Below are 16355 nucleotides of genomic sequence, written 5' to 3'. Positions count from 1 at the left end.
TGAAGACAAAACTTGAAAAATTGAAAAGGAGAATTTTTAATTCATTCACTCTATTACTGTGGTTCTCAAACTGTGGGTCATGACCCCTTTGGGGATTGAACAACCCTTTCCCTTTCCCAGCGGTCACCTAAGACCATTGGAAAACACATATTTTGAAAAAATATGGAAAACGTAAAATAATCTTATGGTTGGGGGTCACCACAACATGAGGAACTGTATTGAAGGTCCGTGGCATTAGGAAGGTTGAGAACCATTGCTCTAATATATCCCATTCAAGTGGTTCTTTCCCCCATAGTATTTACAAGACCAATAAAACTAATTTTATGATATTGAAAATGATCCAAATGTTAAGGCTGAAGAACTACTACATCCCACAATTTCACACTGTTTATGAGTAATGAAATTAAGTGGAAAGGTTCTGGTTTTCAAATGTGATTAGTTTATCATATTATAAAATACAAGGGGAAAATAGAAACAAAAAAGACGTAAACAAAACAAAACTGAAAAAGAAAAAAGTACATATATTTCATATGTGAATCAATAGTAATAAAAGCTTTACATAAACATTTTGCAGTATATTGAGAATTGGGGCTATTTGAACAAACAGAGTTTTTTTTTAGCTTATCTGAAATAGAAAATTTTAAATTTAAATTCATGTCTTAATTACCATGCAATTCATTTTATGGTGTGTATTCACATAGGTAGGTGAATTTAGTACTTGAGAATATTAAAACTTTTATCATAGCAGAAGAGGTTAAAAAGGGGATCTCAATGGATGTTACAATTGTAAAAACTGTCATAGGCTCTTTTAGGTAGAAAATATTGGTTCTTTCAAAGGGAAAAACCTTTGAGCTTTGGTTGTATAACTGGCTCGGATGGCCGTGGATAAAGCAGATTATCTGGATCGATTTCACTTAGGAATCAGGCCCAGGTATTGGATAGAAAGGACATTGGTTGCACTTTTGGATTATCTCTGGAATTGGTGAAATGGGCTTTGTTAGGGTTCTGGATTACACCTGTCATTTCCAGTGCTCTCAGCGGATCCGGGCTGTCATTCCATTGGTGCGGAGATTCGTGACTGGGGCGTTTCATCACTTGGATTGCTGCTGTGCCACACGTGTTTCCCTGCTGCACGAATAGTTTGAAGGACATCAAGATTCTGCCGTGACTTTCATGTGGAATGGCACAAGCAAATGCAAGGCAATGTAAACCAGCATGGTCCGTCACATCATTGGAGTATTTTGGGTGCATTGCATGCACATAGGAGGTGGGCCACAGGAAAGGCAGGACACAGGAGGGTTGAAATGGTGGAGGAATTACAGGCTTGACTTTCATTCGCTCATATTTTGCACTGTGTGTTTGTTGGAAGTACCGGAAGAGGCTTTTAACGATTACATTTACCATGAACTGCCTGCTTAGTCATCTTGTTTGTTTCCTTTCCCTGAACGGAACCTGACAACACTTATTGCAAACAGAACTCTGAGGCAGGTTGATTCCTCGGAGAACAGTTTTATTTGGAGATATCATCTTGGCACAGATTGGTGGAATTCCAACTCTGAGAATTCTCGCATTTTCCACCTCATTAAAAATTGAAAGTTTCCTCTTCTCCCAAACAATAAGTCACGTTGTCCAATCTGGGTGCTGGCTGGTTGCCTGGTTAATTTTCTCCTCCTCCTCTGGCTAACCAGCAGATGGAATGTCCTTGGCTCATAAGAAAACATTTTTTTTTGCTACAAAGCCCCAGTATCTGTAATTACCCCCCCCCACGCACACACACACACAAGAGCTCCAGGGAGTGTCAAGCCTGCAGCCTTACAAAGAAAAATCCCTATAGAAAAGGCTACAGAAAATAAAATAGCCACAGCCAGACCAGCTTCAGGGTTGACCCTTGATGTCTTGGTGACTTTCAGTACTATTGATCATGTCCTCTGGAGCAGCTCAGAGAAATGGTGGTGGGTGGCATGGTGTTGGGAAGGTTTTCCTCCTTTTTTTCAGGGTCAATTACAGCAGATAGAACCAAAAGAGTCGAGTTCCTCTCCAAGTGGGGGGAAAAACCAAATGCACAGGTACAGTATAGGTAGTATCTTGCTTAAGAGTAGTAACTGGGAGTGGGATCTTGGAGTCCCAGTGGACAACCATTTAAATAGGAGCCAGGCGTGTGCAGCAGCTGCCAAAAAAGCCAACACAGTTCTAGGCTGCATAAACAGAGGGATAGAATCAAGTTCACGTGAAGTGTTAATTTGGTAAGGCCACACTTGGAATACAGCATCCAGTTTTGGTCACCACGATGTAAAAAGAAAAGGTTGAGACTATGGAAAGAGTACAGAGAAGAGCAACCAGGATGATTAGGGGACTGGAGACTAAAACATATGAAGAACGGTTGCAGGAACTGGGTATGTCTAGTTTAATGGAAAGAAGGACTAGGGGAGACATGATAGCAGTCTTCCAATATCTCAGGGGTTGCCACAAAGAAGAAGGAGTCACACTATTCTCCAAGGCACCTGAGGGTAGAACAAGAAGCAATGGGGGGAAACTAATCAAGGGGAGAAGCGACGTTGAACTGAGAAGAATTGTTTAAAAACATTTTTTGACCATGTTTTAAAGTTGAGAGGGTACATATACAGTACATAGCATGCTTTCCTGAAAATAAAACAGGGTCTTATTTTCTTTTGGCCCCCCAAATAAGTGCTTGGCCTTATTTTCAGGGACATCTAATTATTTTAGGGTACTGGAGACGGTGAGGTTATTTTGGGGGAAGGTCTTATTTTAGTGCATCAGCTCAAAAGCTCAATTGGGTTGAGGGGCATTAAGATCTTGCCCCTGTCATGGTCAGATCACTTCCTGGTGAGGCTTGACTTCCGGAAACCCCCACTGTAGGGAGTTGGAACCGATGAGGTGGCTCCGTCCAGGCGCCTGATGGACCCTATGGGATTTCAGACGGCACTTGGGAAGAAACCTGAATCTCTGGCCCACAGTCCGGCAGAGTCCTTGGTCGCTGCTTGGAATACAAGCAGCGGCGGCAGAGGCTCTGAACCGGATCGCTCCTTTACGGCCTCTCCGCAGCAGTGGATCCAGGAGGGCTCTTTGGTTTACCAAGGAACTCCGGGAGATGAAGCACCAAAATAGACGCCTACAGCGATGATGGAGGGCTAGTAACTCTGAATCTGACCGAACACAATTAAGAGCCTTTGTTAGGACTTATCTAATGGCGATACGGGTGGCAAAATGTGCACATATTTCTGCTCTTATCGCATCCGCAGAATTGCGCCCTGCCGCCCTGTTTAGGATAGCCCGCTCCCTCTTGAAAGGGAGGGATGCGGACAAACCTCTACAGGGTAGAGCTGAGGAATTTGCCCAGTTTCTGTCGGATAAAATCACTCGGATTCGGACGGACCTGGACTCCACTTGGACGGTACCAGCCGAGGTGCAGGGGGAAGGTCCTGATCGGATTTTATGGAATGAGTTTCAACTTATCGCTCCTGAGGAAGTAGACAAGGCCATGGGAGTGGTGAGTGCCTCCACCTGTTTACTGGATCCGTGTCCTTCCTGGCTGGTCTCGGCCAGCAGGGAGGTGACGCGTGGTTTGCTCCAGGGGATTATTAACACCTCTCTTCAGGAGGGATCCTTCCCGCACCCCCTAAAAGATGCGGTGGTGAGACCCCTCCTCAAAAAACTTTCTCTGGATCCAGCCATTTTGAACAACTATCTTCCAGTCTCCAACCGCCCATTCGTGGGGAAGGTTGTTGAGAAGGTGGTGGCCTTTCAATTCCGACGGACCTTGGATGAAACAGATTATCTGGATCCCTTTCAGTCGGGTTTCAGGCCTGGTTACGGCACCGAAACTGCTTTGGTCGTGCTGACCGATGATCTCTGGTGAGCCAGGGATAGAGGTCATTCTCTATCCTGGTGCTTCTTGACCTCTCAGCGGCCTTCGATACCATTGACCATGGTATCCTTCTGCGATGGTTACGGAAGGTGGGAGTGGGAGGCACCGTCCTAGGGTGGTTCTCCTCCTACCTCTCAGACAGGTCGCAGTCAGTGTTGGTTGGGGGACAGAGATCGACCCCTAGGCCCCTCAAATATGGGGTGCCGCAGGGTTCGGTCCTGTCCCCCCTCCTGTTCAATATCTAGATGAAGCTGCTGGGTGAGATCATACGCCGGCACAGGATTAAATATCATCAATATGCGGATGATACACAATTGTATCTGTCCACCCTGTGCCAACTCAGTGAAGTAGTTGAAGTGATGTGCCAGTGCGTGGAGGCTGTCAGAATCTGGATGGGAGCAAACAAGCTTGCACTCAATCCAGACAAGACCGAGTGGCTAACCTCAAGACTTGATTACTGTAACGCGCTCTACATGAGGCTGCCCCTGAAGAGTATCCGAAGACTACAGCTGGTCCATTATGCAGCCGCACGAGCGATAATGGGTGTACCGAGGTACACCCATGTTACACTTATCCTCCGTGAGCTGCACTGGCTTCGTATTGGTCTCTGGATCCGCTTCAATGTGCTAGTCGTTACTTTTAGAGCCCTACTTGGTATTGGACCTGGCTACCTATTAGACCGCCTCCTGCCATTTACCTCCCAACGACCAATAAGATCACACAGGTTGGGCCTCCACCGGGTGCCATCGACCGGACAATGCTGGTTGGTGGCTCCCCGAGGGAGGTCCTTCTCTGTAGCTGCACTGGCCTTGTGGAAGGAGCTACCTGCTGAGATCCGGACCCTCACCACTCTCCCGGCCTTCTGTAAAGCAACCAAGACCTGGCTGTTCCTGCAGGCCTGGGGCTGTTGATTATTCCAGCCCCATTTGATGAAATGGATGTTGTGTTGATTTTAATTCTGTAATTTTAAATGTTTTAAATGTTTTTACTTTTTGTGAGCCGCCCAGAGTCCCTAGGGAGTGGGCGGCATACAAATTCCATTAAAGTTTGAAACTTTGGGATTATTATCCAGGGAGGACTTATTTTCAAGGAAACAGGGTATACATATGCATATACATGTATGTATATATACTGTGTATATCTGTCTGTCTGTCTATATAAAAACATGTTTGTGTTTGTATATGTATGTATGCATATTAATGTAATGAACCTATACAGTAAATATGCACACATACGTGCACACACACAAACATATTGAATTTAGTACCTCTTTGTGACATAGAGGGGAAGTTCAGAGGGGAACTTTAATTCATCTCATAGCTAAAAAAATACTGAAGTTTCACCATAACAAACACTGGACACACTTAAACAAAGTGTATTTATGGTGTAAAACGAATGATTACAAATATCGCTTCCCAGGGCATTTTGGGAATAGAACATTGTCCCATTTGTAATATTTAGGCCTTGTCACATTGTGACACAACTAATCAACTACATTAACCTGCAGAAGCTGATCCAAATTTATCTGGAAGCGATATTTGCCTGAATCCTGTCTGGAAAGGATCCCGATAATCTTCTTCATTCATGGTCTTCTGAACCAATTGTGCAAGGAGGTGTTTTAACAGGTATGGGATTCAGCCGGTTCATATCGGTTCAGATGAACAGGTTGTTAAATTACCAGCACCACCCTGCTTTCAAATCTTGGGCACTACACTACACAGCAATGCAAAAATGGGTAATGGAACATCTGCCACAATGGAATGAGAAGGTCACAGTGCATTGTCCAGGATCCCTTTTGATAGCTGGGTGGTGGTGGTGGTAATTTAACAACTTGTTTGCCCAGGGTCAGATTGGCTGTCATGGGATGCTCCTCCCACATGTGCAATGGAGCTAGAGGATGGGGATGTCCCATGCCTTCTACAACATGAAACCTGACCCTGGGTGAACCGGTTGTTAAATTGCTACTACTAGTCAAACAGGTGTATTATTTGGAACCCTGACAACCCCCATTGCACCAGTGCCAGAGATCATCCAAAAGTGCAACCAATGTCATTTCTGCTCCCGTCTTTCTATAAATCTTGGTGGTGGTGGGTGGAGTGCTGGCTTTGTTTCAGCAAGTGGATTGATTGGATGTGTGGCTGCATCATGATTGATAGATTGGTGCTTATTGGTGCTGGTTTTGTGTCCGTTATTGTTTTGTGTTGTAATGGCTTAGGTGGTGGGTGGGGCTTGTTTGTTGACTGGGGCTGGTTTCCAGATGTCTGGTAGGCAGTTGGTATCATCATGTTTATTCATGTTGTGGGAATGTTAATTATTTACTTTGCTCAGCTGATAAGGGAGGAGAGCTTGTGGCTCAGAGGCTAATACAACTGCATAATATGTAAAAGCAGCCCAGGTTCAAATCCCAATAAGGGTTTGGCTAGGTGCTGAGAGCTAAATAGCTTGAAATAGATATATACTAGTCCCCCTTTATTTATTTATTAGCACAAATGCACACACACATGTACAGAAACATATATATGTACACACATGTATGTGTGTTTATATGTATGTATATACATGTATGTATATAGACATGTATGTATGCATATATACATATATGTGTGTGTGTGTATATGTATATGACTATGTCCTGTATATGTATATATGTATATGTGTGTGTGAAAGGATATGCCTGTATCCTGTATATTTACACACACACACAAACACACAAACACACACAAACACACACACACCATATTTTTTGGAGTATAAGACGCACTGAAGTGTAAGACGCACCAAGGTTTTGAAGGGGCAAATAAAAAAAGTTTTTGCACTCTACAAACCTCCCAAAAATGATCCATTGCAGAGTGCTCCTGTGGGTATGGGCAAAATCAGCAAAAGTCCTGTTTTTTCACAAAAACAGTCCCATTTTTTGCTCATTTCTCCCCTCCCCAACCCCCAGGAGCTCTCTAAAAGCATCCCAGAGGCTATACATGGCCCTTTTGGTGAAGTGGGTGAGGTTTCAGAGGCAAAAGCTGCTGTATTCAGTGTATAAAGACTGGATGAGAGCAAACAAGCTGATACTCAACCCAGACAAGACCGAGTGGCTGTTGTGTTTTCCTCCCAAAAATTTGACCAACATACCATCACTCAGGCTGGGGGGACAAAACTTACACCCCTCAGAAAGGGCCCGCAACTTGGGAGTCCTCCTGGACCCACAGCTGACTTTTGACCATCATCTCTCAGCTGTGACCAGGGGGGCATTTGCCCAGGTTCGCCTGGTGCGCCAGTTGCGGCCCTACCTGAATCGGGAGGCCCTCACAACAGTCACTCGAGCCCTTGTGATCTCCAGGCTGGAATACTGTAATGTGCTCTACATGGGGCTGCCCTTGAAGAGCATCCGGAGACTTCAGCTAGTCCAGAATGCGGCCGCGCGAGTGATTGTGGGCGAACCGTGGTGCATAACACCGATCCTCCGTGAGCTGCACTGGCTACCTGTCGATCTCCGGGTGCACTTCAAGGTTCTACTCACCACCTATAAAGCGCTCCATGGTAGTGGATCTGGCTATTTGAGAGACCGCCTTCTGCCAATTACCTCCCTGCGTCCCATCAGATCGCATAGAGTTGGCCTCCTCCGTATTCCATCCGCCAGTCAGTGCCGACTGGCGACTACTCGGAGGAGAGCCTTCTCTGTTGCGGCTCCGACACTATGGAACAATCTCCCCGTGGAGATTCGTACCCTCACCACCGTCCAGGCCTTCCGCACAGCCCTCAAGAACTGGCTAGCCCGTCAGGCCTGGGGATAAGTTTACTTTTGCCCCTCCCGAATGTTGAGTGAATGTTGAGTTTTACTATTTAATTTACCTTGTGCACATTTCTTTTTGTATTGTCTGACACTCCCTTCCCTTTTGACTGTAAGCCGCCCTGAGTCCCCTCAGGGAAAAGGGCGGCCTATAAATGTCTAATAAAACAAAAAAACAAAAACAAACAATAAGATGCACTCAGATATTCAACCTCTTATTGGATCTTATATTCCAAAAAATATGGTATGCATATATACATACATACATACAAACATACATACATACATACATACATACACACACACACACGTATGTATGTGTGTATGTCTGTATGTGTGTATATGTGTATATGTGTATATGTGTATATGTGTATATGCGTATATGTATATGTATGTAAAGATGTATGTATATATGTTTGTAAACATGTATGAATATATGTATATGTATGTGTATATATACAAACAAATATGTATACATTATGTATACATACATGTTTGTGTGTGTCTGTGTGTGTATTATCTCCTCTATGAAATTATTCCAATGGTGATAATATTCTCCCTTCATCAAAACTGTAAACAAATGAAGAAGACAGCAGAGAATAGAAAATATAGAAAAAGACTGTCCCATAGGCATTGGGGAGTAGAAGGCAAGAACACACAAGTCTTGTGATTTCAACTGCCCCAAATTAAGTTGTGTTGCTGGAAATCTACATGGTCATTGAGACCTTTTTCAGGATTATCACTACATGCAATAAGAATCAGGGCTAAGAGTCAGGCTTCAGCCTTGCTCTTGACAGCAATATTGAGGCTATTGTATGCAGAGTAACATGGGAAGCTGATGCTGGAGGAAGGTCCATACTTAGAGACCATTTAATGTGCAGAATGCTCTTCATTCTCCTATTTCCACTCTTCAGAGTGGAGTCTCTGCCGTGTCACCCAGGAGAAGCCATACCTGTTCCAAATGAATGGTACCAGAAAGGGGACTTTGTCATTGGTGGGATGGTATCCATGGCTAACTACCAATTTAATGAAGTTTCATTTGAGCAGCATCCATCTCAGGAGTATTTTGGACATCCAGAGTAAGCAATTCTTAGCATTCAACCTTTGTGTTATCTCTCTGCAGGAATTTGCAATGAATAAAGAGAAAAGTAGATTATTTTATTTTACAATGCTAACATTCTGTTATGTGGGAAAATGTGTTTTCAGGGATATTGGCTACACATTGATTCAATCTGCACCAATGGGACTCACAAGTTCAGTGTAGGAGAGTTAAGAATAGGGTTCAATTGGTGATTCTCCAATTCTGTATGCATATAGGGTAAAGTAACTCTCTGAAGTTTCAGGAAAAATAATCAGGAAATATTTAATGATATGTGTAAATTCATATCGTTTTCAGCATGCTAACAAAATTTTACCAACATGTCCTTTCCTTGGTCTTTGCTGTGAAGGAGATCAATGAGAATCCAGAAATCTTGTCCAATGTCTCTCTTGGCTTCCACATTCATGATAGCTACTACAATGCCATCATGACCTATCGGACCACGATGGATCTGCTCTTCAGATCAGAGAGATTAGTCCCCAACTATAAATGTGACACCAGGAGAAATCTCATCTCTATCATAGGAGGCCTCAGCTTTGGAACTTCCTCCTATATCACAAATGTCGTGAAGTTTTACAAGATTCCACAGGTAGGATTTTTGGAAACACAGGCATTAAAATTCCCTCCTCCTTTCTTTTTTTTATAAACTGGTTCTATTAAAAAACGGTTATGGTACAGCCACACACATCAACAATCTGACCAAATTTATTAGAAATTATACAGAAAAAAGATGCTGATATATTCCCATAATATGTGTTTCTTTTAGCTCACATACGGATCATTTACCCCACAAGATGCTTATAGCACAGAGGTTCCCTTCTATTACTCCATGGTCCCAAATGAGTCTTCACAGTACATTGGGATAATCCGACTGCTTCAACATTTTGGGTGGATTTGGGTCGGGATCTTTGCTATTGATAATCCTGAAGGAGAACATTTTCTGCAGATCATGGAGTCTCTTTTTCCCCAGCATGGCATCTGCTCTGCCTTTATGGAAAGAGTTCCATTATTAACCCACTGGGATAAATTAGTTGAGATGGTTAAGAAAGGGCACAATATATACAATCACATAACTGATGAGAAGATCAACACCTTTGTCATCTTTGGAGAATCTTTGACCCTTGCATGGTTAACAAATATCATTTTTTTGCTTGATCCTGGACACGAGCAGAGTTCCTTGGGAAAGGTGTGGATCATGACAGCACAGATAGATTATTTATTAACAGGAATGAATAAAAAATGGGATCGGCAGTTCTTTGATGGTTCGATTTGCTTTACAATTCACTCCAAAGAAATTGCAGGGTTCAAGGAATTCTTGAAGTTCATAAAACCTCCTTGGATTCCAGGAGATGGTTTTTTCCCACTTTTCTGGGAACAAATCTTTGATTGTTCATTACCATCCTCTTCTTTGACCGAAGTGGACAATCACATATGTACCGGAGAGGAGAAGCTATGGGACATTCCTGCGGCTCTTTTTGAGGTGGAAATGTCTGGGCACAGCTATAGTGTCTATAATGCTGCCTACATATTGGCTCAAACTTTACATGCTCTCTTCTCACTTCGATCTAATCACAGGCATTTTTTGGGACATAAATCATCAGAATATCAAGATTCACAACCATGGCAGGTGATTTGTATATTAGTAAATAGTAATTAGTAAATAGTAATTTGTATTAGTAAATTATAATTTGTATTAGTAAATTATAATTTGTATTAGTAAATTATAATTTGTATTAGTAAATTATAATTTGTATTAGTAAATTATAATTTGTAATAGTAAATAGTAAAGTACAACGTTAGGGTACATGATTCAGACAGGGAAGTGGCAACTACCATACCAAAATACATTTGAACATTTGTCTATTAATGATATTTACTTGCCTCCCTCTATTTGCATCCCTGTAATTGTTGGAAATGGCAGAAGTAAAAGATAGCTGATATGATGGACTATGGTGAAGGGAGCACATTTCAGAATTTTTTTGCAGGAGAGAGAAGAGGCAGCACAGCCTCAAACATTAGAGGAGACATGGTTTGATAGGGCACTCCTCATTTTAACTAATTATTGCTTGTTTGACAGCAACACAGCTATCCACTTGTGCAGGGATCCGAAAATGCCATAAGGGATTAGTTTTAACAGTAGCTTGTCATTGAATCAAAGGTTTTACAGAAGTCTATATAAATTGCATCTATTGCTTTATCCTGGTCTAGCTGTGTAGTTTTATGTCTTTTTAGTAATTTTACCTTTTACTGAAGATAGATGAGGAATGCTGCTTAGCTGAATCAATTATCCTTCAGTACTTATCATGTCCTTAGCAGCTGGATAACTGTGAAAATATTACACAATAAAAATGGGTGGAAACAAATTTGGAAATTGCTTCTCTAGTTTTTCGTATGTCTCTTCCTAGGCAACAGGAAGGACTGGGTTCAAAAAGATATGGAAGGCTACAATACACCTTATATTTCATTTGACTATTGTTCAAACTTAAATATCAGAACTTGTTATTCCCATATGCAAAAGATAGCAAACAGGTTCTCAAGAGGTTGGAGAAATGGACTTTGCATATTTGCAGAGTTTCTCCATCAAAAGTATAGTACAACTATGATGAAATTGCTCATACATTTCTATTGTTTTATTTTCCCTCTTTTATAATTCTGAATCCTATAGCTCCACCAATTTCTCAGAGGCATGAAATTCAACAATTCTATTGGAGAAACGCTGACTGTTTATGATCAAAAAAAGATGGAAGGTGGATTTGATATCATAAACATAGTTGCCTTTTCCAATTCCACTTTCCAGAGAAACAGGATTGGAAAAGTGGATCCTGATGCTGCAAAAGGAGAGGAATTAGTCATTAATGAAGACATGATTGTTTGGCATAGATCATTTAACCAGGTATGGTTTCAAAAGAGTTTTTATGACCATTCACCTGTGGATTCTTTTGGCTTGGAAATTTAATGTTCTCCTTCCAGGCAAACCATGAGGAAGAGCCAAATGGAAAAAAAATGGCATTCAAACGTGGAAAACTAACTTCACTAATGCCTGGCATATTATTAGAGTTCCCCCTAAACAGTAAACTGAAAATGTGACAGAAAATAAATGCATTTAAATGACTATATTTCCTTGGTTGAATGAAAGCACCCGAGGGTGGGACAAGAAGCAATTGGCGAAAACTAATCAAGGAGAGAAGCAACTTAGAACTAAGAATAAATTTCCTGATTAATTAAACAGTGGAATAACTTGCCTCCAGGTGTTTTGAATGCTCCAACACTGGAAGTTTTGCAGAAAAGATTGGATAATCATTTTTCTGAGCAGTGTAGGGTTTACTGGCTAAGCAGGGGGTTGGACTAGAAGACATCCAAGGTCTCTTCCAATTCTGTTATTCTATTCTATTCTGTTCTGTTCTGTTCTGTTCTGTTCTGTTCTATTCTATTCTAAACTTAATTGATTCAATCCATCACTTTATCAAATCTGTGTTCATACCTGGAATGGATTGACTCAATACTTCTGGTCAAATGGATGGTTTGAATTAATAAAACATATGTTGAAATTCTCATATGGATTTAATTAAACAAAAACTGGAAATCAAGATCAATCGTGCTCACAAAATAAAATCAGAAGGCAAATTGAAATTTATTTCATTGTTTTTGAAATAGATCATCAAATCCAATCAATTTCTTGTTTTACAGTCTTTAGATGGAACTTTTCTTTTTAATGTAACAGCATAATCTATGTTCAGTTTAATAATTGAATTTTCTTGAAAACAATAAATCCTAATCTTCCAACATTTCAATAAATAGGTGCACCCCATTTCTCTGTGTAATGAATATTGTTACCATGGATATCAGAAAAGGAAGAAGGAAGGGAAAAAATTCTGCTGTTATGATTGTGTTCCCTGCCCAGAGGGAAAAATCTCCAAAGAGATGGGTAAGTTTACAAATCATTTGATTTTTTTGTTATACTGTCTATTCTGGGGAACCCTTTCAACTAATTAAATTGTCTGATTGTGCATGGATAAGAGTTTTCTTGGAAACTGAATGGGACAATGAAATCAAATTCATTAATATGTGAAAAATTATAGGTTCCCACAACAGAAATACACATGATGATGATGACCACTCAACAACAATCACAATGTTTCAATCAATCAATCAATCAATCAATCAATCAATCAATCAATCAATCAAATAGATAAATAGATAGATAGATAGATAGATAGATAGATAAATAAATAAATAAATAAATAAATAAATAAATAAATAAATAAATAAATAAATAAATAAATAAATAAATAAATAAATAAATAAATAAATCTTGGAACTGTTTCAGGTTTATAACCAAGCAACCATCATAATGGAGATTCAGGCATTTTGGCAATTTTGAGAATATATGGACATGGACACACAAAAAATATTTCAGACATTTAAAAAAAAAGCATGAATAATAAGAAATTGCATGTGATTGTACAGTTTAAAAACTACTTATAATACAATGACTATAGTCATTGTATTGGAGGGAGGGAGGGAGGGAGGGAGGGAAGGAAGGAAGGAAGGAAGGAAGGAAGGATTTCAGAAGTTATTTCTTGTTATTTAAATTGAAATATTTGGTACTTCTCTGGAATCCAAATACCTCCACAGTGCGCAAACTAAATAAGGACAGTCTTGAAATGCAACAATGAAAACAAGAACTTCTGAAATTTAAGGATGTGAATATTTATTTCTTCGGAAGAGTGGGCAAACTAATGAAGCATCTCTCTTAACTGAATGGGACAATGAAATCAAATTCATTAATATGTGAAAAATTATAGGTTCCCACAATAGAACAACACATGATGATGATGACCACTCAACAACAATCACAACAATCTTTCTATCAATCAATCAATCAATCAATCAAATAAATAAATCTTGGAACTTTTTCAGCTTTATAACCAAGCAACCATCATAATGGAAATTCAGAAACATTGGCAATTTAGAGAATATATGGCATGGACACACACAAACACACAAAATATTTCAGACATTTTTTTAAAAAGTATGAATAATAAGAAATTACATAAGTGATTGTACAGTTTAAAAACTACATATAATACAATGACTTTAGTCATTGTATTGGAGGGAGGGAGGGAGGGAGGGAGGGAGGGAGGGAAGGAAGGAAGGAAGGAAGGAAGGAAGGAAGGAAGGAAGGAAGGAAGGATTTCAGAAGAGATTTCTTGTTATTTAAATTGAAACATTTGGTATTTTCCTGGAATCCAAAAACCTCCACAATGCACCAACTAAATAAGGACACGCTTGAAATGCAATAATGAAAAAAAGAACTTCTGAAATTTAAGGATGTGAATATTTATTTCTTAGGAAGAGTGGACAAACTAATGAAACATCTCTCTTAACAATAATGAAAATCCTGTAGACATAATGAGGAATATGATTAAATCACTTGCTACTTTAAAACCCAATTCTTTTCATTTCCATCCAGTCACTACATATCTACCTACCTACCTATTTACCTATTTCTGCACAATTTTGTTTCACTGAAAAATCCTTTTTCATATTTTCCTCAAAGTGTGTAGCTTTCTTGGATGTGTATTATCTAAATATGTATTTTATCTGTAATGCTGACTGATTCCAATGCTCTCTTAATGGGGGTAATTACAAGAAATGAAATATTTAAAAAATCATATAAGGAAAGCAAAAATAAAAAAAAATTAAATAAAAAGGGATATATACTTCTCTTACAGAAACAGATAATCCTATTTCCTTTACAGTTTTCACTTGAAATATGTAATTACTGATTACTCATCTTTTTACAGTTTCCTCCTTGATACATTATATTTCATTTTCACTTTGAATTTCTTGAATATTTATTGTATTCAACTTTATTTCTTATATTTTATTGTATTTATTTATATAAATGTGTGTATATATAATGTATTTATAAAATATATAAATCTATCTATCTATCTATCTGTCTGTCTGTCTGTCTGTGTCTGTCTGTCTGTCTGTCTGTCTGTCTGTCTAGCTAATCATCTATCTATCTATCTATCTATCTATCTATCTATCTATCCATCCATCCATCCATCCATCCATCCATCCATCCATCCATCCATCCATCTATCCATCCATCATCATCATCATCATCATCTATCTATATTATATACATTTATTGTATTCAAATATTATAAAAATTTGTTCAATATTTATGTACCATATTTTGAAATGAGGTGAATATGATTCAATATTCAAAAAGTCAACATGATTTTGAATATGGAAATGATCACTTCAGATATTCACAAGTCTTCATTGGAGCATTTCTTATTATAGGAAAGCAAATAAAGATAAAATGGATTTTCATGTGGTTTGCAATTTTTCTTGTGTATAATAAAAGTAATATTTGACTTAATATCACAACACACAAGATATAGATAGGGAGAAGTTCAAATGTATTTTCATACTGTAGATCCTATATTTGGTACAAAGGCATAAACATCAGGGTGTGGGATCCATATGAAAGTTATTAGTTATCATTCTTATGAACCTGTGTTGATATTTTTTTTCTTTTTAGACGCTGTTGCTTGCTTTCAATGTCCTGATGATCAATATGCAAATCAGAGGAAAGATGGATGCATCATGAAAACAATTAGCTTCTTGTCTTATGAAGAACCTTTAGGACTCATTTTAACCACTCTTGCCACTTTATTTTTCCTCACTACAATATGGGTGTTGGGAATATTTATTAAACACAAAGACAGTCCTATTGTGAAAGCCAACAACCGGGATCTCACCTACACTCTCCTCGTCTCCCTTCTGCTTTGCTTCTTCTGCTCTTTGCTCTTCATTGGACAACCTGGAAGAGTCACCTGTCTCCTCAGACAGTCTGCATTTGGACTCACCTTCTCATTGTCTATCTCTTGTGTGTTGGCCAAAACCATCCTTGTTTCTCTTGCCTTCAAGGCCACCAAGCCAGGATCTCGGTTGAGGACATGGGTGGGGAAAAGACTAGCTGTTTCTATTGTCCTTCTCTGTTCTCTATTCCAAGTAAGCATCTGTATTGTTTGGTTATCCACGTCTCCCCCATTCCCAGAATTAGATGTGCACTCAATCACTGAAAAAATGGTTCTACAGTGCAATGAGGGGTCAGTTGTTATGTTTTATTGTCTCCTGAGCTATATGGGCCTCCTTTCATTTGCCAGCTTCCTTGTGGCTTTCCAGGCTCGTAAACTGCCTGACACCTTTAACGAAGCAAAGTTCATCACCTTCAGCATGTTGGCTTTCTGCAGTGTGTGGGTCTCCTTTGTGCCAACCTACCTGAGCACCAGAGGAAAAGCTATGGTGGCTGTGGAGATCTTTTCTATTTTGTGTTCTAGTGTAATGCTTCTAGGATGTATCTTCTTCCCCAAATGTTATATTATTGTATTTAGGCCTGGTTTAAATAACAGAGAACAATTGATAAGAAGAATTGTTTGAAAACCTTTTGTCTTTTTCTGACTATGTTTTAAAGTTGAGAGGATACATATACAGTACATCCCATGTTTTCCACTAAGCCTGGTAACCAAATGAGGAAATGGCTAGGAAATGGACTGGAGGGATCC

At 39.6% G+C, this 16355-nt stretch overlaps 1 protein-coding gene across 1 annotated transcript; it reads left to right on the top strand.

The window, feature by feature from the left end:
- Positions 1-9067: 9067 nt before the first annotated feature.
- LOC148046755 (vomeronasal type-2 receptor 26-like) lies at positions 9068-16230 on the top strand. Its single transcript, XM_087714928.1, has 5 exons — positions 9068-9358; positions 9536-10396; positions 11435-11662; positions 12568-12694; positions 15329-16230. The coding sequence occupies exons 1-5, from the start codon at positions 9068-9070 to the stop codon at positions 16228-16230; spliced, it is 2409 nt and encodes an 802-aa protein (XP_087571054.1).
- Positions 16231-16355: the final 125 nt, after the last annotated feature.

The sequence above is a fragment of the Thamnophis sirtalis genome, unplaced genomic scaffold (assembly GCF_051295495.1).
Source record: "Thamnophis sirtalis isolate CommonGarterSnake01/CBP01778 unplaced genomic scaffold, rThaSir2_p1.2 scaffold_4, whole genome shotgun sequence".
Taxonomy (NCBI): Eukaryota; Metazoa; Chordata; class Lepidosauria; order Squamata; family Natricidae; genus Thamnophis; species Thamnophis sirtalis.
The sequence above is the reverse complement of the archived record's forward strand: the minus strand, read 5'-3'. Positions and strand labels throughout refer to the sequence as shown.